The sequence below is a fragment of the Vanessa cardui genome, chromosome 17 (assembly GCF_905220365.1).
Source record: "Vanessa cardui chromosome 17, ilVanCard2.1, whole genome shotgun sequence".
NCBI lineage: Eukaryota > Metazoa > Arthropoda > Insecta > Lepidoptera > Nymphalidae > Vanessa > Vanessa cardui.
Window position 1 is genome coordinate 11,428,407 of NC_061139.1, and position 26,841 is coordinate 11,455,247.

The following is a 26,841-nucleotide window of genomic DNA, read 5'->3' on the forward strand; positions in this document are numbered from 1 at the left end:
CCAGTGTAACTACAGGCACAAGGGACATAATATCTTAGTTCCCAAGGTTGGTGGCGCATTGACGATTTAAGGAATAGTTAATACTTCTTACAGCTTCATTGTCTATGGGTAATGGTGACCACTTACCATCAGGTGGCCCATATGCTCGTCCGTCAACCTATACCATAAAAAAAATGTTAGGCCTATGCCCTTTCTTTGAGTTTAAGTTTGCTTCACAACAACAACAACAACAACAACAGCCTGTAAATTCCCACTGCTGGGCTAAAGGCCTCCTCTCCCTTTTGAGGAGAAGGTTTGGAACATATTCCACCACGCTGTTCCAATGCGGGTTGGTGGAATACACATGTGGCAGAATTTCTATGAAATTTGTCACATACAGGTTTCCTCACGATGTTTTCCTTCACCGCTGAGTACGAGATGAATTATAAACACAAATTAAGCACATGAATCAGTGGTGCTTGCCTGGGTTTGAACCTGCAATCATCGGTTAAGATGCACGCGTTCTAACCACTGGGCCATCTCGACTCCATGAGTCGAGTTGCTTCACAGTTCACACCAAATTTTATCAAATTCGGTTCATTGATTTGGTCGTGAAAGAGCGACCGACAGACAGACAGCCAGAGTTCCTTTGACATTTATAATATTATTATTAAAATGAGGAATATCTTCCTTTTATTTATTAGTAATATATATAAAACTAGCGACCTGCCCTAGCTTCGCACAAGTACTTGAAATGTGTCGTCATATTGTGACCATATAACATAAAATTATTATAAATTGTTGTAGTCTGTGTGTTATTCTGATGGCAACCTATATTACTGTAAAATTTCATCATAATCCGTTCAGTAGTTCTTTCGTGAAAGAGTTACAAATATCATCCATCCACACAAAATTTCGTATTTATAATATTAGTAGGATAAAATACACACACACACACACATAAAGAGAGAGAGACAGAGAGGGGGGGTTGGGAGTTCTAGAAAGGATACGATTGGATATGCCGCGCCACTGTAGGATTAGATCTGTTCACTAACGAAAACGCGGTGCATTAAAAAATATAATCTAATTTTTGGCTGTCTTAATTTTTACATTCGTCATCTCACACACACTAAGACGTGACAGTACGAGCGTAACTCACACTAATGCACGGCTATAATTCAGCTTGAAGGGGCGCCTTTGTGAGTGAAGAGATCTATATGATATGCTGTGTCACAACACGATATGGAACACGAGCCTCGCTTTTGCTTCTATTCTTACATTCGCACAAATTACATAGAGTCATAACTACGAGTACCTACATTTTTGTAGACTGTACATTGCAGCTCAACAGCGAAACTAACGTACACACAGTGAAAGTAACTAATCATAAGGTGTTTAACTATTTTAAATCTCACATATAATTCGCTAAATAACAACTGTAAAACTAAACATACATCTATAGTATTTTAAATGTGAAAGTAACTCTGTCTGGCTGTCGCTCTTTCACGAGCAAACCGCTGAACCGAATTTGATGAAGTTTTTTATGAAGCAAACTTGAACTTCAAGAAAAGGACATAGGTTATTCTTTGCCTAACACATGACAACTTCCACCAAACCGCATTGGAACAGGGTAGAATATGTTCCAAACCCTTTCCTTAATGGAAAAGGAGGCCTTAGACTAGCTGTGGGAAATTTACGGGCTGTTACTTTACCTTTTTTACATGACAATACCCTAAAACGCGGGAGAAGCTGCGGTTGACTATTAGTATAAATATAATTCATATAATATACCAATTTTATAATTTCTACAACATCAAAACGTGTCCAAAATTTCTATTTCAGCACACTAAATACTTTTAGTATGCTGAATGCTTAACACACATGAAACTCGAGGTAACACATGATCATATCAGATCAAACAATGATTTGCGAAATTGACAGCAAGAGATATAATATTTGAATGATACAAGAATCAAAATATTTATCACAGTAATTCGACTTTTAACATTTTACAGGAGATCGTCAGTTTTTTTTTTTGTTTTAGGAAAAAACATGTTCCCTGAATAATTACAACTTTTTCTCTGTTAAAATTCAAACATCGTTTTGTTAAATAATTCCATGTACATAGTAAATATCTCCCTAGCATAATACCTTTTATTTTTAAACAGCTTTCATATATTTATATATATATCTGATACGTATAATTATGAAAACGAACAAAAAACAAAAAACAAAAACAACAAAAAGCTAAAACAATTTATATAAATCTTATATCAATCTTATATCGAAGAAGAAGTCAATAGGTATATAGATATGAGCTGACATGGCCCAGTGGTTAGAACGCGTGCATCTTAACCGATGATTTCGGGTTCAAACCCAGGCAAGCACCACAATACATATGCGCTTAATTTGTGTTTATAATTCATCTCATGCTCGGCGGTGAAGAAAAACATCGTGAGGAAACTTGCATATGTCTAATTTCATCGAAATTCAGCCACATGTGCGTTTCACCAACCCGCATTGAAACAGCGTGTTGGAATATGTTCCAAACCCTCTCCTTATTGGGAGAGGAGGCCTTAGCCCAACAGTGCGAAATTAAACCTGTAAATTTCCCATTGCTAGGCTAAGGCCTCCTCTCCCTTCGAGAAGAAGGTTTGGAACATATTCCACAACGCTGTTCCAATGCGGGTTGGTGGAATACAAATATGGTTTCCTCACGATGTTTTCTTTCACCGCCGAGCTCGACATGAATTATAAACACAAATTAAGTACAGGAATATTCTGTGCTGCTTGGCTAGATTTGAAACCGCAATACCACCACCATCCTCCACTGGGTCATCTCGGCTCTTTTTACTGCTTGGATAAAATAAAACCTAAATCCGAAGATCCGGCTTAGTAAGACAAACTGAATATCTGTTGACCCAAATCGGCCAGATTGCTAGGCGTTTTTGTACGTTTGTAATAGATGATCCGCACCAACTTTTAAAGGAACCATCTTTGATTTTCAGACCAATTTATCATGCTATATGATTCTTTTCTATATCTATACTTACCTATTATGAAATTAAAGTGTCTTTTTATAATATTATACCGCATTTTTTAAACCCTATATTACATTAGAAAGAGTTGGTTTGAAATTTTAGAGTTACATTCTTTATATATATTAATAATCTATTATTTATTTATATATTGTTATCTTCTTAGAATAAATAATTCAACAAATTATATAAAATTAATTTCCAAAAGTTTAATCTGATGTAGATATATTTAAATACTATAATATTTTCCTATAACATAGCTGTATATATAAATCTTTATCATTTACATAGATATATTTCGAACAATATAACTTATATGAACGTTTATGTAACATACGCTTTGAATTTATTAATTGCGAAAGTTGCCTAAGAAATACAAAAGTTACGAAATTATACTTATTAAAATTAACAAAATTTCAACTGCTGTTGTTCCAAAAGTTTTACTAAAATGCCACATTACTCGCAGATTATAGCACAAATAACTCAATCTAACTTTATTAGAGTTAAAGTGAGTTGAGTGAGTTGCTTTCGAGACAATGTGGTTGCGTAAATAGTCACCTTTCGGTATTCGGATGGCCGCGGCATTACAAAACATAAATGACCTGTCACATAAATTAGTGGCCATGACAGCGCGGGAAATGGACGAAATTTTCTGTGACGAAAAAAAAAATACGTTCAGAGTCCTAGTCCGCTCAGCCGTGGTGCCTTTGTTTTATTTTTTATTTTTTTGTATAAAAAAAGAGGTCGTATAACTATTGTGATAAAAATAATAAATCACAGTGTAGTCGGTTTAATAATTATTTTGTAATTTCATTAATTATTTTGCGGTGTGTCGTCGGTTTATTTTATTTGCTAATTTTTCTTTTTGTTGAGATATTTTTAAGCTGTAATTTTAGACATAAATAATGTTAAAGGAAGCTTCATAAAATAACAAATACAATACCAGCAACTTGTCAAATTCCAAATTAGTCTAACTTATGTATCGCAAAAAATGTTATTTTACTTTGTCATCAGTTAATAAGACTGCTTGTAGCCGAAACTGATATATACAACAACAACAACAACAGCCTGTAAATTCCCACTGCTGTGCTAAAGGCCTCCTCTCCGTTGGAGAAGGTTTGGAACATATTCCACCACGCTGTTCCAATGCGGGTTCGTGGAATACACATGTGGCAGAATTTCTATGAAATTTGTCACATGCAGGTTTCCTCACGATGTTTTCCTTCACCGCCAAGTACGAGATGAATTATAAAGACAACTTAAGCACATGAATCAGCGGTGCTTGCCTGGGTTTGAACCCGCAATCATCGGTTAAGATGCACAAGTTCTAACCACTGGGCCATCTCGACTGATATATAACTTTCTGTAATTATGACAGATTACGACAATCAAAATTGATATTTTTTACCGTTTTATAAAATCAAAAATCAAAATCAAATAATAAAGTTTGTATTTAAACTTTATTCAAGTAGGATTTTACAAGCACTTTTGAATCGTCATTTTACAATTAAGTGAAGCTACCACCGGTTTGGAAAGTAAATTCTACCGAGAAGAGCCGGCAAGAAACTCAAAAGTTACTCTTTTTCAACATTTAAAAAATACAAAGCCATGTTAGTTAATACAATTATTTAAATTAATATATCCTGCTTGGAAGTTAACAGGTATTAACTCCACGGTTTTTTATCATCTATAAAATCTTCTATCGAATAATATGATTTTTTTACCAACGTATTTTTTACAAACGATTTGAATTTACGAAACGGCAAAGTTAAAAATGTCAGCGGAATTTTGTTATATTATAAAACTTATGCTGTAACGTTGCCTTTATAATATATGCTTCAAAAATGGTCCATAACTACAGATGTGACTTTCAAATGACTTACTCCAAGGCTGTCTAACATCCTCCATTATCCATATTATTTTCGTTTGTCCTTAATCTTATGAATAAAAAGCAAATCTATTGAAATTAGTAAGCATTGTTCATTTCATTAGTATTCAGTTAATATAAATTTTAAAGCGAAATCAGCAAATCATTACTCAGTAGATTTCTTTAACGACGTTAAATATACGATCGATATTAATTTATTGTCGACTTCTTTAGGTCGATAAACGCCACTCCGAGGTCCCGGGTTCGATTCCCGGCCGAGTCGATGTAGAAAGAGTTCATTAGTCTTCGATATTGTCTTGGGTCTGGGTGTTTTTTACCGTCGTTACCTCTGATTTTCCACAACACAAGTGCTATAGCTACTTACATTGGCATCAGAGCAATGCATGTGATGTTTTCCAATATTTATTATTATTACTTATAACTTCCAATAATTACAGAAACACAGCTTACAGACAAATACATTTTGAATATTATAATACTTCTATCTATAGTATACTGGCTGGTTCATAACAATACAAAGTATTCGTGTTAAAGCAACGTTAAAATTTGTGATAATTCCATTTCTGTTCCTAAGAAACATTACCGTCATCCTATAATACATAAGGAAAGTACAAAAGTTATATTTAACCACCCGTTTAATCCATCCACGTCGCATTATCTTATAACACAGTCATTTTAAGAAGAACACCTAATTTCATGGCACATCAACGAGATTATGACACGGTGAAATTAGCAATATAATACGAGGGGAACCTGCATGATATACGGTCTATTTTTGAAGTGTAACTTCATCTGAAACTCAAGTTAACGTAACGCAACCGCTGCTTTTACTTGGATTTATTCTATTTCATTTTGAATCTCCATTTTATCCTTTATCATTTTGAATTAAGAAGTTCAAATAAATGTTGCTAGTATTAAAAAGTACCCCAAAGGGCTTGTCTTCTACACAAGAATATGAAATTCACGCTTGTCAAGTTAACAGTCTAAAGCGGGTGAGCAGCGAAGCGCGAATACATATATTATGATATTATAATATACTAAAACCTTCTTCGAAATGCTCTGCATCTTCTGATATAAGATTTATGTATATTAGTTTTGTATTTCTTTCAGTTAAGTTACAATCATTAATCAGTTAGATACAAATTCTTACTCATAAATTATAGTTATATACTTTAAAAATATACATCAAAAACGGCGACTAAAAAATTAAGTAAAGATTTTATGCATACATAGAATATCTTCTAATTAATATTGTTTTATATATTTTCCGGCCTAACACAACCATACCCTGTAGCATAATACGTTTTAAAGAAAAAGCGCGCCGTCGACTGTCAAGTTCGGAGGTTCGGGTTTACTTTTGGCGCGAAGTTCATTACTTCGGACATACTATTTCTGAATCACAGATAATTTATTGTATTAGTTGGTTTCCCTTATTAATTATTATCTATTAATTAATAAATGTTACTGTTGATTGTTTTGTTGTTGCAATTTTTTATTAAAAATGCAGATAGTTATTTATGAATTATTTTTAGTCATTTTATATTTAAAATTAATTATTTAATTTAGTGTAAATATAATTAGTATAATACAATCTACTTGATTGTAAAAAATAACCAGAACAAGAGGACATACAACCTTTTACATCGAATGTTTTTTGTTTATTCTGAATTTAACATCCGAATTCCGTTTGAAAAACTCCGTTTGAAATCTGTACATTTGTTTATTTTTTCTACGTTTATTTGCAAATAACAAAGATCACATCGCATTCGGCCATGTTTATTTAAATGTGAACTGTACCTTGCCGAATAAGTCCGAATATAAAATCAGAACTAGGTTCAACGTTATCACGTTAAACAGGGCCTGTAGGACTCATCCGGGCTCGGACAAATTTAATAAACATCAAATGTAGGGTGACCATTATTTTAGTATATTAAGCGAGACCTTGAACATTTAGCAGGGTTTTTGACGTTTGCATATCTGTTTTAAAATAATTATTGAGAACTTAACAATTTAATTCACCTAAACTGCTTTATTGATATATTCGCTGCTCGATGGTTGCAAATCCCAAAACTATGGATTTAAGCCCTAAAATCAGTAGCTGCCCGGATTTCGGGAAATGTCAATGCTTACAATCCCGGAAATCACATAAATCCTTTAGAACGGTTAAACTATTTCCGGTCGCATGAGGTTCGATTTCCCATTGAATTATGCGAGTAAAAAAATATATATTGTAAACGTAGTGAATAAACTTGTACACTATAATATATCTTACACAGTTGCAGGGAGCCAAACCACATTTCCTGTCAAAACATTTAACATTTTATATTTGATATCCAATATTAAACCATAGACAATATTTTTAAAATAGCTAAGTTCATGGTCACTCTACAAGTAGTCGATTCAGGGATTAAATGTTCATATCTGGACAAAGGTTACACTAACATCTACATGGCTACCCGGATTTCAAATCGGAATGAAATCGATGCATTGTTTCCGATATTATACGGATTATTCGATGGAAGGTCGAATTTTGCCAAATAAAAGCAAAGCAAAATTTTACCTGTTTTCAAGGGTACGCCACTTCGAGTTTCCGGGTTCGATTCTCGGCCGAGTCGATATAGATTATCATAAGTTTTCTATGTTGTCTTGGGTCTGGGTGTTTGTGGTACCTTCGTTACTTCTGATTTTCCATAACACAAGTGCTTTAGCTACTTACATTGGGATCAGAGTAATGTATGTGATGTTGTCTCATATTTATTTATTTGTTTAAAATTGTCTGAAAGACCGTCCCGTTAGAGTCACTTACACCATCCGCTAACAACTTTAATATATAACAAATTAAAAAGCAACAAAAGTACGTAATAATTGTACTCTACAAACAAAATTTTAATATTTTATCTAAAAGCTTCCTTCAAATATTCTCTTAGTATTTGCATATTCTTGAATGAAGTATTTTATCAACAACAACAACAGCAGCCTTTACGTTTCCCACTGCTGGGCTCCACTCTCTTTAAGAAGACCGTTTGTAACATATTCCACCAGGCTCTTACAATGCGGGTTGATGAAATACACATGAGGTAGAATTTCTGTGAAGACGCTGTATGCAGGTTTCCTCGCGATGTTTTCCTTCACCGCCGAGCACAAGATGAATTTATTAACACAAATTAAGCTCATTAAGTATTATATATTTAATTTAATTCTTATTTATTACTAATTTTATTAAAAATAAATAACATTATTTATTAAACATTATACACCACGTACTACAAGTATTGATTTAATTAAAAGAACATACAAATTTTGATTGCGATTTATTCGAAGAATTATTTCATTTTATTTATAACTATTACAATTTACTTTAAAAATAAATTTCAAAAATGTTAAAATGAAATGCACTGTCCGGGAATCGAACCCGGGTCGCAAGAATGGGAATCTTGCATGATACCACTACACCAACAGTGCTTGACAACCTTGGATTGAATTATTAGTCGTAATCCATTTAAGCTCTTCACCGTATGTTATATTTTCTTTTTAATAAAATATTTCTAAGCCTAAGTTTTTAATATTTAAACGCTTCACACTTTCTCTTTAATCACACATACTGCATACACAATTATCAAAGCTTTAATCAAATTGAAGCTACAAAAATTGACTCAACAGAGCTTAATCTATCAACTTTTATTAAAACAATTTAAATTATAATTTATTTTTAATTCCCAATCCGTGAAAAAAGTATATATATTAGGCACGGGCGTTATCTGATTTTTATGACATCGGTTGTTAAACGGATATTTGGATTAGATATCCATGTTCATCCAATATCAGATGTTGCCCTGTTTTGTTTAACTAATTACTTTACATTGTGAAAATAAATTTGATATCGAAATCCGTTTCATATTCGCTTCATCTCTTTCTCACAAACGAGTTACCGTTAAGTTAAAGAGAGATACGATTAATGTTATCCTGCTTTAAATGCATTGACGCACCAGAACGATATTCAAGGTTTTTTAGATGTGAAAACGGTTACTCCTCGACATTAAATCGATGACATCTTATATTTCGACGATTTAAATCGAATAAATTATTATTAATTTAATTTAATTAGATAGATACATATAATGTATGCATTTTAGATATCAGGTACTGTACATTATTGTTTTTTAAATAAATTAATATTACACTGTATTTATTTATTATGTTTATATCTACTCTGTACACCCCTACCTCTTTCTATATCTGTTTTCCTCTACCTTAAGGTTGCCTGGAAGAGATCGCTGTGTTAGCGATAAGGCCGCCTCTTGTACATCTTTCATCTAACCGTGTATATGTGATTTATTTACTGGTGTACAATAAAGAGTATTTTGATTTGATTTTTAATTGATAAATTTTATTTAAGTATACTTTACATTTAAACTTTTTATAATCGTCAATATTTAAATACTGCAACCGTTTCGAAAATAAGTAAATCTTCTATAAAGTACCTAAGAAGAAAATCTCGTAAGATCGCGCTTTGGTGATGATGGAACCGGAGCCTAAATCCAGTTCTATTCTAAAAGGAACTCTTTTAATGAGTAATAAGATATATTTATTAATTTATTATTAACTTTTTAAATTAAGTAAATGGTAATGACACGTGTTTGGCAAAAAATGTCTTTTCTTGGATTTTAAATTTGCTTCACACCAAATTTCATCAAATTCAATTCAGTGGTTTGGTAGTGAAAGAGCGACAAACAAACATACAGACACAGTTACTTTCGCATTTATAATATTAGATTAGATTTCTTTAAGTTTTTCGCGTATTGATGTATCGAACACAAGCCAGCCAGCCAGCCACAGTATGTATATGTATTACGACAAACACACCAGGCTGACCCATTTACACGTTCTCCCTGAGTCTTCTTTATTAATGTTACACTTGACTTTTCCATTAATCTTAGGTGTCGTGTGTTCGTAGTGCGTAGTAAACCTCCTTATGCGTTATCGAGCGTGAAAACGACATAAATCGCCAATAATTTATACCAATATATTCGCTGCTATCAGTACCGTCCTTACAATAAGGGCACGTGACTGTGCCCAGGTCTCCTATTCTCCTGGGGGCCCGAAAGGTCACTAACGTTGCTTATTCTGTAACTTTTCATAAAAAAGATAATTAACGATATAAACCGTTTGTAAAAACAGAAAACAGTTTATGCAACTAAAAACACATGTCAGTAGAAACACAAAGAAAAACCGGACGTTATTTATAAACAACACACACACACAACACAGATTCGTTTTGTAGTTTTTTCACTAGTTGTACATAAAAACAAACACACACATAAAGATAAAACACATCTTGTGCGGAATAAGGTAATTGTATTCTTAATTCAAATATTCTGATACTTTTTTAAAACTTTATATTTCGACGATAGCAAACAAACAAAGACAACAAATAACCCACTTAATGGAAAGTCTGTGTCACCACGACACTGTCACTGCAAGAAGTATAAATCACCCCCACCGTCGCTCCCTTCCACCACCAACAATAGAATCGAATATGTTATATATGTCCCATTTATACTAGTAACCATCCAAACCAAAACATAACATTTGTTGATATATCTGATGGTGGAGTGGCTAGACGAACTTATTTGTTACTTGTAAACTTGTCTACCCGTGACCACGAACACTGCAAAGTGCTCGAAACGTCGGGATGTTTAAAAATGATAAATATACGCGATTCATCCGTTATAATTAGTTTTATTTAAATGTGTAATAATCGCGAAAATTTAAGACAACATTATGTAGCTCCTACTATGAAATATTTTCTTCATCTTCCATCGGACATGATATGTTAGGTATAAAGAGAGGATCCATTCATTTATGACTCAAGACTATCTTCTCTAGTTTTTTAATTCCATAATATAAGAAGAAAAAAGAAATGGCCATCCCCTCCTGTTTAAAATTTATAACGTCAGAATCTGAAGGGAAAATGAATACATGATCGGTTTATTTTAATGTTTATTTTTCAAGTAACAACTTTTTGAAATGTGTTTTTGTAATTTCAAAAGTTTTAAAGGTACGCATCCGAGCGAACCTCGGCAATCGTGCGGCTGGTCGCGCTTATTCAAATAATTTTAACTTTTCTTACTATTTTAATTTTACGCAAGAACTATATAAATTTCTTTCCAACCCACTTGCTAGGAAACGTATATGGTCGACCGCCCTAAATCGTCTCACGTAGCCAAGAGCTGAAGCAATAGAATAACCGTCGGTAACTATTTGATAACCAAGGTCCTCATTATTTCCGCATCTCCGCATATTTCCGTAGAGGTCTATTAGCGTTGAGGTCACGATACAAGTGCTCTCTGAAGTTCGGTTGCTAATGAGCTCGCCAAAACGTTTTATCACGACACGTATTCAGTAAGAGCCGAGATGGCCCAGTGGTAAGGGTGCATATTAACCGATGACTGCGGGTTCAAACCAAGGCAAGCACCACTGAATATTCTTTTGCTTAATTGATGTTTATAAATTCATCTCGTGCTCGGCGGTGAAGGAAAACATCGTGACGAAACCTGCATGTGTCTAACTTCATAGAAATCCTGCCACACGTGTATTCCACCAACCCGCATTGGAACAGTGTAGTGGAATATGTTCCAAACTTTCTCCTCAAAGGGAGAAGAGGACTTAGCCCAGCAGTGGGAAATTCACAGGCTGCTTTTGTTGATGTTGTAGTTGTTTTCAATGATACAACAAGTATAGTTTATATATCTCACTAATATTATGATTGCTACCTCAATGGTTGGATGTCTGATACTCAACCATTCCAGAACAATTGAAACGAAGGAAATTTGACACAGATATAGATCACACTTAGGTATAACAGACGGGTTCTGCTGTTCCTAGAAGATTGCACCTAACACGTTTATCGCTTCCAGCCATCCAGTGTAAATCCAGCTATAAAAGTCCATATCTGATTGTTTTTATCATTTTTAATATGACTAGTTTTATTTAATACATATTCTATAAATGTATAATGTTTTTGGGTATGTATATGAGTATTTTGGTATTTTATTGGTATTTTCTATATCCGATTAATAAATAAATATAAATCGCGCCTTATTTACATACTATTTGTTTTACAGAAAACAATATTACAGTAAAATAAATGTCAATATTATAAAAGCGAAAGGAACTGTCTGTCTTTTGCCTAATACGAAAACCTGATGACCAACATCCAAAACACAAGTGGAGTTACAAATAACGAGTACTTATGTATAATTCTATTTTATTTCTACCCATACTTATCCTTCATTGTATTTTATACAATTGTATTTTACTTTCAAATTAATTTTTACTAGTAGTCTGAGTCTTTGATCGCGTTTTAGGATGTTTTTTATCTCATGTATTAGGGCAAAAAAAATAGAATTTTCTTTCTTGGAGTTCAAATTTTCGGTTGAGCGGTTTGGTCGTGAAAGAACGACAGACAGAAAGGGTTACTTTCACATACAATATTAATATAGAAAACTTTTTAGAGTCCCATTATACACCAAAGCGGATGTTAGCATAGTCAAGAAGAAAAATAGATCATATAAAGCTGACAGGAAACGTTGGAAACAATATCATATTGTTTTTTGTCGAGTTCAAAGAGAAGAGAATTATCGAAACATTATTTTTCTTTCGCTACGTGATGATAAACAGCAATTGGCTCCATCTCTGTAAATAACAATAAAACAAAATAAGTAACTGTTTCTTTCATGTTTACAAGTAACAAATAAGTTCGCCTGATTTACACAGATGGCAGGTTGCAACTTACATTTTTCTTATATTTTACACTGAACAAAATTAGCTCACATTTTATTGAAACAAAAAATTAAAAGTAGTTTCCTAATATAAAACCTCTGTAACATACGTCGTTTATTAAAATAATACCTATTTAGGATTAAAATAGATTCAATGAATGTTCATTCAATGGTGGCGCCACTGTCGTATACTTTTTACGCATGCGTATTGGTTTTACTTTTTTTTCAACGTCCCTGAATTTCATGAATGGCGCTAGTTCACAACTTGTCGTCAGCACACCAATAAAATTAATTATTTAAATGTTTGAAAATGTTAGATCAAACCAATTATAATAACAGTGACGAACCACTTAGGTAGTGTTGTGATATAGTATAATATTACGCTCTTAAATTATTGACAATAAAAACGTAAGTAACCTTTTTAGATTTTTTTTTCTTTAAATCAATTTTAAATTTAGAATTAGATCAATTTATATTACCATAAGCAAGATGATTTTTCTTTGTTTTTAAAAGCATAGAGTATTATGAAAATTATGTTAATTTCTTCAAAACAAAACTGCGGTAATTTTATTGATTTGACACTTTACCCCAATTCAATGTTGTGAATCGTTTCTATGCGAACTTTTTATGTAAGGCATCAATCTAATGACTGTCAGAACGTGGGAATAGCATACTGCGGCTTTAAAGACGTTTCCGTAATAACTAAACATAAAAAAAACATGTGAAAATAATGCCTCATGTGTTAGACCTTCGACGAATTAATTTAAAAAAGTACACTACGTATTATACTGAGACGTGTCATTTTTTGACGCATGTATATTTTAAATATCGTTCATATTCTTAAAAAAGAACACGGAAGTCGGTTTAAAATCAGTGTTGCAGCGTAATAAGTAGTAAATTAGATCAATTCATGTCTAGTCGGTCTGTTTTTAGGGCAAGCGCACTCGTTGTCTACTTAACTCATTAATTCTTAATGATAACTTTTCCAACGCTGATTCTTTGGGTCTTGTTCCCTAACATCATGTGAAGTAGATCTCGGTCAAGGGCCTTTATAAGTGTACACGGTATTCATGTTTAAATATTTTATGAAAATATTTAACTAAATCTCTAACGTATCTCTTTAATTATTTAAGAATATTTTGTAACATTCCGTCTAAATTACCATACATTAAAAAAATGATTTTACCTTTATTTTAATTTACCTAATTTATTCATATTTAATATAAGGATTTCCAACTGACAATTTGTACATACGGATACACTTTGAGAGTCTGAAAAACCTTACTCATTTATTTAAAATGTCCATATAATTGTACCTAATTTTTTTTTTGTAATTTATAATGATGCACGAATATTTAAGAAACTGGCAAGCAAATTATACAATTTGACAATAAAAAAAATATTATTTCATAAGATTTATATTGATGTGAAATAATGCCTACCCTCCTTTAACTCTATAACTGTAAGAATGTAAATAACTTTGTAGTATACACGATGTCGAGCAGTCCGTTTCCATATACTTGTGAGCTATGCGGCGCAGAGGGCTTAACGGACGAAGGGATGAGATCTCACACCCTGGAAGCCCACGTGGCAGGGCGGCCAGATTGCCCTTTCTGCAACTGCACCGTACCCCAGCCCCAACTTGTGGGACACGTGCAACGTGCTCATTTACACTATTTAACGCCGGAGAGGGAACTAATGGCGTTTATAGATGACCAAAGTCCTAGGTAATTATTGATTATGGTTATTTTTGACTGTCAAAATGACAAATGTCATTAGTGTCATAATCAAGGCATATTTTTATGATATGAAATGCAAATATATTAATTATTAATTTATCGATAAAAATTATTACAGCTTTGATGAGGACTCTAAAATGACAACAACAGACAGTTGCAGCTACAATACCCCAGGGTCAATAAACGGATGGCACAGTCCAGATACAGCTACGTCATACCACAACGGTGCCATATCAAAAAACACATATTACAACGGCTTCCAAGAGAAAGACTATAAGAGTGAAAGAGACGACGATAAATACTCTAGGTCACCTAAAAACATCAATCTCACTAATGGACTAAAGAATATTAATATCAATAATGGAGTTATATCGAAAAAAAAATGCAGTAGGGAGAATTCCATCGAACGAGATATGATCAACGGTCGGGATAACAAAGGTAACTTCATATAGACAGTAATAATTAAATTCCAAAGTAATCACATACTCCGATAGAAATTTAATCAATGGATTTTATATCAATACAACTGTTATATGATTGTACGTATTTTTTTAAAGCATAAAATAATATAATTTGTTTCAGCTATTCATTCGAGCTCAAATCATAATAGCAATGATAACTCACCTAATAAATCAAAGGTATATTTCACGACCATTTTCTTCGTTTAACGAACTAGGGAGTAAATTATTCTTTTTATTAACATTCATTTAATTTTATTTTGCAGCTATCTATGGCAAGTGCAGGTCAAGGTTCTCCTCTTCGGTCACAATTGGCCCTTAAACTTAAATCTAATACACCTAAGAAATCTGCACCCACACCAAGCCCTACTGTGCAGGTATAAAAAATCGAATTGCTCTCACCTTAAAAAATAATTGTAAAAAATAAGGTCTTAATTTCTTTTTATATTAGGACCACGAATAAGTACCTTTGCCTTGTAATAGAAAATAATAAAATATAGCAATTCATTGTCATTACCGATTACGTCAATTTCGTCTGTCAAATCATGAATCTTTGAATCAAATTAAACGGCGCGCCAATATTTTAAATTTATACAACTTTACTAATTTTATCGTAATCAGTTTGGTTTCAATTACAGAATTTTGGTTAAAAAACTCAATAAATAAACAAAATACTTTCATATGTTATTTACTCTTTAATAATTTTGCTTTTAGTGTCTTTTGTGCGATTTTACATCAACATGTCCGAGAAAATTAGAAGAACATATAAACAGGGCTCATTTCGACCTCACATCACCTTCTATTTTGGGAAATGCTAATGATAATTCAAATACAACTAATAACGCGACCCTCGGGCTGAGTAACGCGACGGTAACACTTAATAACCCGACTTTGGCACTATCCGCGATGGCTATGTCTCCTGGCCCTCATACCTCGTCATATCAGTGCCCTATTTGTGAAAGGGAGTTCTCTAATGGCACAGAAGTTGAGGTTCATGTAAATGTGGAACATCGGGACATTTTGAGTCCACAGAAATCGGTAAGCAAAAAATTAACTGTACCAACTCACATCACGCGAGAGTATTTTTTACAAAGCACTTAACCTATTTTGATGAAGTTAAGTATGACTGTAAAACAGTTCTTAAAATTAAATAAAAAATATAGTGCCATAATGAAGTGTTAATCTATTGTAAATGAAAAAAAAATTGTTGTTTTCTATTTCTGTTAACTGAATGGCTTTGTAAAAGTATAAATTGCATATGTATGAAGTTACAGATTACAGTCGGTATGAACATAAATGTAAATTGAGCAATTAAAGTACAATTTTCGTTACATTTATTCAGAGAATCCAAAACAAAAAACAAGCAAGCAATTAATAAACAATTTAGTAATTGCTTGTGCTTCAAAACTTTGGCAACTATTAAATTTATTTATTTATTATAAATTATTCACAATTATGTGTGCTTGTAACAGCTTATTCGTTTTTCAGGACCAAGTGGATAATGCGTCTTGTGACGATGTGGTAATGGTGGAAGAAAGTCCAGTGAGTAACTGTCCTGTGTGCTGCCAGCCTTTGCCTCTATCTCAGCACGAGTTGGTATGAAAATGATCTTTCAATTAAAAAAAAAAACTTTGTATAAGTCATAAAACAAATAACTTTATTTATTGAAATTTGGAACTAATTAGAACTAGTATGAACCATTCAAGATACTTTACTGAAATATCAAATGTTCCATGGATGCCTTTTGCTATGTTGGCCACCAATATTTAGTGATTAATAAGGTTTTAGCAATATAGATTTTTACTCTAGACCTTTACCATAAGTTTCACAACACACTGTTAATAAAATGTGTCTTGTGTTTGATATTTTTATATTGTCAGATAATCTCTATGACCTAGGGGGTCATATTTTACAGCACTTCTAATTTATATTTAATGGATATAGTAAGAAGCAGCATCAAAAACATTAATGTTTTTAGATTCAGCATATAGAAGAGCACTTTGAAAGGGGAGAAGAGAGTGCCTCCTCAACACTAACGGCCGCCGAAAAAGAAGCTCAGAAAAACAGAGAGGAACATGAATTCCAATTGCTTAGGGTATGCATGTATTATTTAATTTGTAGATGTTAAAAAATATAATGATTTTTATATTATTTACCTAAGCAAGCTGTATATCCTATATACCTCATTTATCGGTAACTTAAAAATATAAATTAAATACTTGCTTCATGATTTCAGGCTCAATATGGAATGGAGGAAGATGAGGAAGGCTACACGAGTCGAGCTGCCAGCAGTCTCAAGCGTGCTGTGTATAGCGGAGCTTTATCAGTAGCGGGATACTATGAACGTAGTGTCGGTCTGCGCAAAGCCAGCGCTCAAGGTCTTGATGCAGGATGTTCCAAAACGAATGGTATGTTAACAAAGAATAAAATAACAGATGGCAATAGTTATTATTTTTAAAAATATACATACAGTTACAATATATAATTTATAAAAAGTTTCATTTATAGAATGATTTAAATTAATTTTAAAAAATATTTATTAAGTTTCTTATAATAATAAATATTCTTTTTTTATTTATTAATTTAAAATATTGTTCTTTAAAGGTATTTTAGAAAGGATAGCTCAACTAAATGCCCAGAATCCAAGCATAGTAAAGACCTACTTATGCAGCGCTGTGGATCACTATGCCAGTACATATGGGGACAGGGGCTGGGGTTGCGGTTACAGGTGAGAACTTATTGTACTTCAAACCTAAACCTCACATAATATGGATATTTTGTGACTCATAACTGGTTTTTGCTCTTACATCTATCACATACATAAAGTTCTATAAAAATTGTTCCAATAGCGTAACTCAATTCATATGGACAATCAATATAACGCTGTGTTTATTCTTTATCGTCATAAATAATACAAAACCTTCTAAATTAAAAACCTTATAAAGTTTTTAATTAATAAATTATTTTTCGAGTATATTTTATGAATTAAACATTATTCACAAACATTATTAATAACAGGAACATGCAAATGGTGCTTTCATCGTTAGTGCGTCACCCGCCATACGCAGCGTTGTTGAGCGGCGTCACGGAAAAGGAGTGCGATTGTGTGCCCTCCATACCTAGTCTGCAACTTTTAGTGGAAAGAGCTTGGCAGCTGGGGTTTGATACTCAGGTTAGATAAACTACTGTACAGAATTATTATAATCATATCTAGACACGCGGTAGCGTGTCAGCCAAGTTCAGGTAGCAGAACTGGCGAGTAGTACCGTGTGTAATTTTATTACATGAACCATTTGGAGCCACTTTTGACCCCCTCATAACTCAAAAACTGTTTGACATAAATGTGTCAAATTTGGCAAATATATTAAGACTTGCGAGATACATATGTGCTCCAACTGAACTTGGCTCTCATTTTACATTTATGTTTTTGATGGGATACTCAATTGCACAGAATGACTGAGAGTCAGTAAATCCTTCTTTAAAATTCCACAGACATTTTTAACTTCGCCATTTCATAATTGAATAATTTGTAAAAAATACTACATTGGTAAAGAAGGCGTATTATTCAATACAAGATTATGAAGACGATAAAAAAGCTTGGAATTAATATTTGTTGACTTCCAGGCAGAATATATTACAAACATATACAATTCTGAATAATTAACATGACTATATTTTGAAATGTTAAAAAAGGGTAACTACTGAGTTTCTTGCTGGTTATCCTCAGTAGAATCTACTTTCCGGATCAGTGGTAGCTTCACTTAAAATAGTTGTTAAACGACAGGTTAGGTATAGGTTTAAAAGTGCTTGTAAAAGTCTACTTAAATAAAGTGTATCTTGATTTGATTCGAAGTAAAAGACTGACGTAATTTATAATTCTCCATTGGTGATGAAATTCAGCTCACAGTCAAAAACCGTTCAAGTGCTACTTGGACTGTGATCTTTGGGTTAATTATAACTCTTTTTAAATTTTCAATATGATTATGTATTCTAACAAACCCTAAGATTAAATAAAAAAAATTATAACACGAATGACTAACCTATACTTTTCAGTTCTTTATTTATTTATAATTGAACACAATTACCCTCACACTACATAACTTTAATTGGTTACAAGAATATTTCAATACATAGACGGTTAATTAGTATGTACGTATGCAAGAACAGTAAATACCACAACCAATACAAACAGACTGGACCTTAATCGACCGACAGTCAACCGAACATTTAATCCGTTACTAAGCGTTCTGACGTATTTTTGTGATTCCTGTTTGAGAAGAGGGTAGTTCTTGTAAAAGTTATTATTTATCACTATTGTGGGTATTGTGTTAATCATACAGCCCTTTGTCAGACAGATAAAAGAATCAGGCATAGTAATAGGGTTCCATAATGCGGAATTACACATTGATATGGAATCCTTAAAATTGATTAAAATCTTGAAAAATTAAAGATGGTTGTCGAAAGTGTTGTAACGAATTCGCTTACCCTTATAATACTTAATTGGGGTTTTATAGTGTGTTTAATATTACTACACACAGTGGGCGTACCTACTTTTCCTTGTGTACTTGTCGCTATTCGATAGTAGTATTGGTCGACATGTTAAAAAAGCTTAAAAACCAGTAAATTAATAACTAAGAAAAGTCAATCAAAAATGAACCATAATTATATTAATATTAAGTGGTTTGTCTATTACAGGGCTCAGAACAGCTTGGCTGCAAACTCCACAACACTCGTAAGTGGATTGGTGCTTGTGAAGTTGTTACAGTACTCTCTTCACTCAGGATACGGTAAGAATCAAATCATATACTACGTCTGTTAACGACATTTGAAACATTGAACTATTTTATACAATGGTGTTTCTAGCATAAGTTTAAAGTAGACTATATGCATACATACATATACTATGATAATTGTCTCTTACTGATAGTTGGTAACTTATGTACTCAAAAATTTTGTAGTCTTTAGTGCAGCATTGTAAAATGGTATTAATTACATATTATTTACACCGACTGACAATTTTTTTTTTACTTTCGTGCAGTAGGGTGCGTAACGTCACTTGCCTGTATTTAAATCTGTGGTACATATAGTAGGCAAGCAAGGTTAACAAGCGAGTTACTTCATCATAAGCCCAGCCAATCGGGAGCGTCTTGTGTCACGTGACAAACGTTTAAATTAATGCAGTTTTTGTGGATTATTATATAGATTTTTGAATAAATTAAGTATTATTTTCAACTTTCGTTAATAAATATACATTTTTAACTCATAATATATACTGATTATTAATAATATCAATTATTGTTAATTGACACTTTATTTTTGGCATTGTCAAATAGCCTATTATGTTAATTCTGAATGTCCTTCGTCAGATGCCAGCTTATAGATTTCCACAAACCGACAGCAGCCGACGGTAGCCATCCGGCACTGTTCGACTGGGTGCTGAGGTACTTTCAGAATGAACCGAACGCCTTCAAGGCACCTCTCTACCTGCAGCATCAAGGTAACATCATATCTTTTTTATGTGTCCTATTATCATATCTTAATGTCTATAATTTATAAGACTGCTGGCAAGGATTCAATAAAACAAAAATTTAGAATACAGTAACATAAAATGTAATCACAAAAGAATTTACTATAAATATGTCTATTCCAGGTCACTCCAGAACGATAATAGGCTACGAGAAGCACAAAGACGGCAAGGCGACGCTGCTTGTGCTGGATCCATCGCATTCACCGGCTCAGGTCTGTATTATACGAGTGAAAAGGAAGAGGTTGTAGAGACCGTGTGTGTGCGTGTGCAGGTGCGGCAGGCGGTGTGCGCGTGTGTAGAGACCGTGTGTGTGCGTGTGCAGGTGCGGCAGGCGGTGTGCGCGTGTGTAGAGACCGTGTGTGCGTGTGCAGGTGCGGCAGGCGGTGTGCGCGTGTGTAGAGACCGTGTGTGTGTGTGCAGGTGCGGCAGGCGGTGTGCGCGTGTGTAGAGACCGTGTGTGCGTGTGCAGGTGCGGCAGGCGGTGTGCGCGTGTGTAGAGACCGTGTGTGCGTGTGCAGGTGCGGCAGGCGGTGTGCGCGTGTGTAGAGACCGTGTGTGCGTGTGCAGGTGCGGCAGGCGGTGTGCGCGTGTGTAGAGACCGTGTGTGCGTGTGCAGGTGCGGCAGGCGGTGTGCGCGTGTGTAGAGACCGTGCGTGTGTGTGTGTGCAGGTGCGGCAGGCGGTGTGCGCGTGTGTAGAGACCGTGCGTGTGTGTGTGTGCAGGTGCGGCAGGCGGTGTGCGCGTGTGTAGAGACCGTGTGTGTGTGCAGGTGCGGCAGGCGGTGTGCGCGTGTGTAGAGACCGTGTGTGTGCGTGTGCAGGTGCGGCAGGCGGTGTGCGCGTGTGTAGAGACCGTGTGTGCGTGTGCAGGTGCGGCAGGCGGTGTGCGCGTGTGTAGAGACCGTGTGTGCGTGTGCAGGTGCGGCAGGCGGTGTGCGCGTGTGTAGAGACCGTGTGTGCGTGTGCAGGTGCGGCAGGCGGTGTGCGCGTGTGTAGAGACCGTGTGTGCGTGTGCAGGTGCGGCAGGCGGTGTGCGCGTGTGTAGAGACCGTGCGTGTGTGTGTGTGCAGGTGCGGCAGGCGGTGTGCGCGTGTGTAGAGACCGTGCGTGTGTGTGTGTGCAGGTGCGGCAGGCGGTGTGCGCGTGTGTAGAGACCGTGTGTGTGTGCAGGTGCGGCAGGCGGTGTGCGCGTGTGTAGAGACCGTGTGTGTGCGTGTGCAGGTGCGGCAGGCGGTGTGCGCGTGTGTAGAGACCGTGTGTGCGTGTGCAGGTGCGGCAGGCGGTGTGCGCGTGTGTAGAGACCGTGTGTGCGTGTGCAGGTGCGGCAGGCGGTGTGCGCGTGTGTAGAGACCGTGTGTGCGTGTGCAGGTGCGGCAGGCGGTGTGCGCGTGTGTAGAGACCGTGCGTGTGTGTGTGTGCAGGTGCGGCAGGCGGTGTGCGCGTGTGTAGAGACCGTGCGTGTGTGTGTGTGCAGGTGCGGCAGGCGGTGTGCGGGTCGGAGGGCGCGCTGCGGCTGCTGCGTCGCGGCTCGTGCGCGCTGCGTGCGCGGCAGTACCAGCTGCTGTGCGTGCGCGGGCTGCTGCAGGACGACCGCGACTATCAGGTCAGTTCATCGACATCGATATAAACGAACTATAATTTTTATTGTGTGCATATAACGAGAATCCCTACAGAAACCTATAATACCTCTTCATTTAATATAATAATATTATGTATGTATATGTCACGAAAAATAATGCGTTAATTGCAAGCATGTTTCACAGTTTACAATCTAACGAGACAGATTGTAATCTAACGAGTTTTGTAATCTTACGGTAACATATACAATATAATTTTTATATATCTACCATACTTGTTCCAGGCCAGCAAGGTCCTGCAGTCGGTTCGTATCCCCTAGTGCCGGCCGGGGCTCCGACGCCGTCCCGACGGCAGCAGAGTACGAAAGGCTAGTGTTGTTAAAAGAAATTTCGTTATCCGTACATATGTGTTTATATTTATCCAAACTAGTTCTTAAAACATTAACAAATAAAATTCTAGTCCTAATTTATTATTGTCTATGAAATGTCTTCGCTAATCTTACAATGCAGTCGGCCATAAATAAAACACAAAATATACAACGCAATATTTTCAAATCAAATCAAATCAAAATAAACTTTATTCAAGTGGGCTTTTACAAGCGCTTTTGAATCGTCATTTCACAATTAAGTGAAGCTACCACAGGTTCGGAAAGTAGATTCTACCGTGAAGAACCGGCAAGAAACTCAGTAGTTACTCTTTTTCAACATTTAAAAAAATACAAAGTCAAGTAGTTAAATACAATTATTTAAATTAATATATCCTGCTTGGAAGTCAGCAGGTCTTAACTCCACGCTTGTTTATCATGTAGTATAAGCTAATATAATCTCTCTTATAATCTGTGTCATTTAAAAAATGTAAAATAAGCTTTGTAACATTTTTATAACGCGTGTAATTTACTTCACGTGATTGAGGTAAAACTTTAGCGTCAGAAATGTTGCATTTCGAACCATTACTATACACACGTTGCGTTTAATTAATTATTGATAGTTTGTTGTCATATTTAAGTAGTTGAATTTTTAAAACAATTCTTAATTTTTATAATTGTAGGTTAAACTAAGCGAGCTTCATGTTATATGAGAAAATACACGGTACGTTAAAGACTACCTGACGTGTACAAAATACTCGATGAGATAGTGTTGCGCTACTATCGATTCTATTAATATCGATAATCGATTTATACTAACGTGACCTGAAAATTATTGACTTTATCAAAATCAAAATTTACTTCATTCGAATAGGCTTTTACAAGCACTTTTGAATCGTCATTTTACAAAACTATATTAAGTGAATGTTCATTTCTACAGGTTCAGAATGTAGAGTCTACTGAGAAGAACCGGCAAGAAACTCAGTAGATTCGTTCTTGACGAATTTACGTCTCAGAAAGGCTTCTCTTTTGTGATCATTATCATTGAATCGTCTTTGATAAAAATGACCTATCACACTGAAAAAAAAGCTAAACCGATTTTGATTGTGTTGTAGATTTTAGAAAGTTCGACTTCAATTGTAATATTAGCGATGGCATTGTTATTTAGATTTAGTTGTCGTTAGATATTAATTCTACCTCAATATTATTTGTCAATTACTTTCGGTCAATTTGATTTAATTATAATATAACGAATATTTACAATGTCTAATATTTATTTACAATTTAACGTTCAATATTTAGTTAGCTGTCTTTCGTACAATAAATATATGTATCTGTGGTATATGTTACCAATAAAATAGCAGTTAAAAATGTTATCAAACATAAAGAGACACAGATATAAACATCGCTCTGTAATCGTAGATATTCGTATAGTACGACACAACTTCGACGTAGCATCGGCAAAATTCGTAAAACCGATCACATCCGAATTAAAAATTATCAATATTTATTTCTCATGTGAATATGATCTTTACACAAACGTCGATTTACATGCTCTTGCTTTCTCGGGTTGAACGCGAGAATCTATAGCGACGAATAGTTTCGAATGGCGCGATAGGGAGCTATTTCTATTGGTTGTAAATCGGCAGTAATCGATTTTATTGAATTGCCGATGCTACATCTAAGTTGTGTCGTACTATACGTAGTTAATTAATTAATTAATATAGCTTCACGGCATGCCTTCGTTTGATTAAGGATAGTGTAGAACACAGCCGCTGCAACACGGTGTAACTCATTTGCACGATCACTATAGTTCCTATAGGAATTGCGTTTAGTTGTAGGTGGGCAGAGGGGTTGTCTGGATGGGCCGCATTCAAAAATCGACTTTATATATATGTCGTCTGAATTGAATTTACGTTACGAAATTTGAACGTTCCATTTTTAAATTTGAATTTATTATATATATTTTTTAATATTTTTAGTATCGACACCTCCTTTCGTTCTTTATTTAAGTTTTAATATCTTAAACTATGTATATTTATGAAATTTAATTTCTACATGTTATTCCAAATATTTCACTGATGTGTTACAATAATTATAATAATATTATCAGATAATTAAAAGACAAAATTAAATTACAAAAGTTTTAAATAGATACGAGAATAATTATTATACAGAAGTCATTGTGTATCTAATTACACTGGCTCACTCGTGATCAAACTTGAACGCGATGTTACAAAGAGTTATACGGTATTAAATATAAAATATCTGTAATGAGTAACACCAGTGTCATAAAGTGTTGCCAGACTAAAAAACATTTCTTAAGTATAGTTTCATTTGTATATATTGAGGTGAATGTTATGTACGAAATGCGGCCCATTTAATGAAATGGCAAAAGGTTGGATCGGAACAAATAAAGGTGCCTAAGAATTAAATTTGTTTTAAAAATTGTTAGCAACTCAAGGAGATGATAGAGATCTTTGAAAAAGATTACTTATTGTTTTGTTATTTAAATCTAGTGCGGGAAAAGATCGATTTCAAATTTCGAACGTTATTTAAATTTGTTTTTTTTTTTTTTAAACAAATCTGGCTAGACGCTTACAGCATAAATGTTTTGGACACAGCGATCACCATATATTTGATCATTGTATACTCTTTAAATAGAAGTATGGAATTTTTTAAACAATTATCTTTACTCTCACAAACATTAATTAAAGATTTAAATTGATTTCCATAATAAAATAATATTGATAACTCACGCATTTATATTTGAAACACACACACACACAAACTACTATATGGGTATGTCTTTGACCATGTTGGCCTTATCCAAGGAAAATAACAATTTTAGTGTTCAATATATGAAGTCATTTTCAGTAAAAGGAGATCCTTAAGGACTCAGATACAATTAGAGTCAGAATTAAAAAAAATACTTAGATAAAGTCGAGAGTTTTGAAAATGGAATCTCTTGCAGTATATAAATTAAAATGTTAAACATATTATGTAAAGAAAACCCTTTATATGCTTCTTTATATTATTGCGTCTTATTTTATTCGTTAAACAGAAATAGTAACCATTAAATAATGTAGTTAGATAAATATTTAAAAAAAAAACCACAATTACCATAATTTTATTTACTCCATTAATATTGTTTGAATATATAAAAAAAAAAATATTTATCATGGTTCCTTTGACCTAAAAAACCCGTGTCTTTAAAAAATTTAATTATAATCTGTATATGAATTCGATATTTAAACATTCCATGCACTTGTATATTCTGGTAAATGTCAATTATTCGACATAACTGTATATGTATGTATATTCATCTTCGTTCGTTGATTGTTGTGTAATTCTAGTGAAATCGACCAAATCGTTGTTTCTCTTGATATTGTTCGGATTATTTCTAGTTTTAAATGTTTTAAATGTTACGGGCGGGGTTTTTGACGCGGTTCAAGGCTGTAAGGCAGTTCGATGCAACTAAAGTGCGATTACATTATACAATAACTAACAACAATATTGTAGAATTTGGACAAAGTTTTCCGAAAAACGTTTCTATTAAAAGGGCTAAAATACTTCAATGAAATTCTGCCACATATCTACCATCCACCATTGAAGCATGGTATGATTAAATTTTCCTCAAGAGGAGTGGTGGAATTTCCTCCTAAAAAGGAGATTTTTTTGCCCAATATTGGGACATTTTCGGACTCTTTCTCTTTGATTATATTTTGTGGTCATATTATTGTATAATGTGTCGCAATTTGTACATAGTCCTATTATTCATATACTGCACGCATTTATTTGTAAAATCGACGTCGAGTGCTAATGTCTCCAGAATAATATGTGCGATAGTTATTTCGATCATCATATGTACATCAATGTAGCTTAATAGGGTACGTGAAATATATACCGACTCATAGTTCCTCTAAAAATATGTAAGCCGACGTATTGTCTTTTCATTAATCCATACAACAAATAATCACTTATTTATATAATCATTTGAATATGATTCTTTCGGTTGTACTTCTTTTATAAATGCTCTGTTAGTTGTCTAAAATGCTCAGAAAGATCAGGCCAAAACCAGTTACAACTATATCGACCTCCTTCAAAATTGGCCCATAGCCTTTAACGAAAATGACATATGTCCATTAGCAATGATTATAGTGTCGTAAATTACCGTTAATTTGTTCAATCGATCGGCGCAATCCTCGCGTAAATACTGAGTAAGATAATGTCCATCATATATATACTTAAATAAATTTTTGAATACGTCAGTAAATGGAACTTATACTTTAGGCTCAGCGATTGAATAAGAATTCACTTCGAATTTTTATATGAAATCTTAAAAAAAACTTACTATTATTCGATATTTTGATGCGTGAATACTTGCATGCGTGAATGTTTTAATTGTATTCAATATATCACATCACTTTCATGAAATTTGACAGCGTGTTCAGTCGTCAGTTCCCAGTTAATTTCTATAGAATAACTAC

General features: G+C 34.2%; 1 protein-coding gene and 1 non-coding gene across 2 annotated transcripts; one reads left to right on the forward strand and one right to left on the reverse strand.

Annotated features, from left to right (window-relative positions):
* Positions 1–8,296: 8,296 nt before the first annotated feature.
* Positions 8,297–8,367, reverse strand: Trnag-ccc. Its single transcript has one exon. It is a non-coding gene; the product is annotated as a tRNA-Gly (tRNA).
* A 4,583-nt stretch (positions 8,368–12,950) lies between these two features.
* Positions 12,951–22,540, forward strand: LOC124536841 (zinc finger-containing ubiquitin peptidase 1-like). Its single transcript, XM_047113478.1, has 16 exons — positions 12,951–13,094; positions 14,173–14,413; positions 14,544–14,863; positions 15,008–15,063; positions 15,150–15,260; positions 15,598–15,921; positions 16,372–16,479; positions 16,862–16,978; positions 17,120–17,291; positions 17,488–17,611; positions 17,902–18,055; positions 19,579–19,670; positions 20,250–20,380; positions 20,534–20,622; positions 21,884–22,012; positions 22,271–22,540. Exons 2-16 carry the CDS (start codon positions 14,181–14,183, stop codon positions 22,304–22,306), a joined length of 2,196 nt encoding a protein of 731 aa, XP_046969434.1. The 5' UTR covers positions 12,951–13,094; positions 14,173–14,180; the 3' UTR covers positions 22,307–22,540.
* The last annotated feature ends 4,301 nt before the right edge of the window (positions 22,541–26,841 follow it).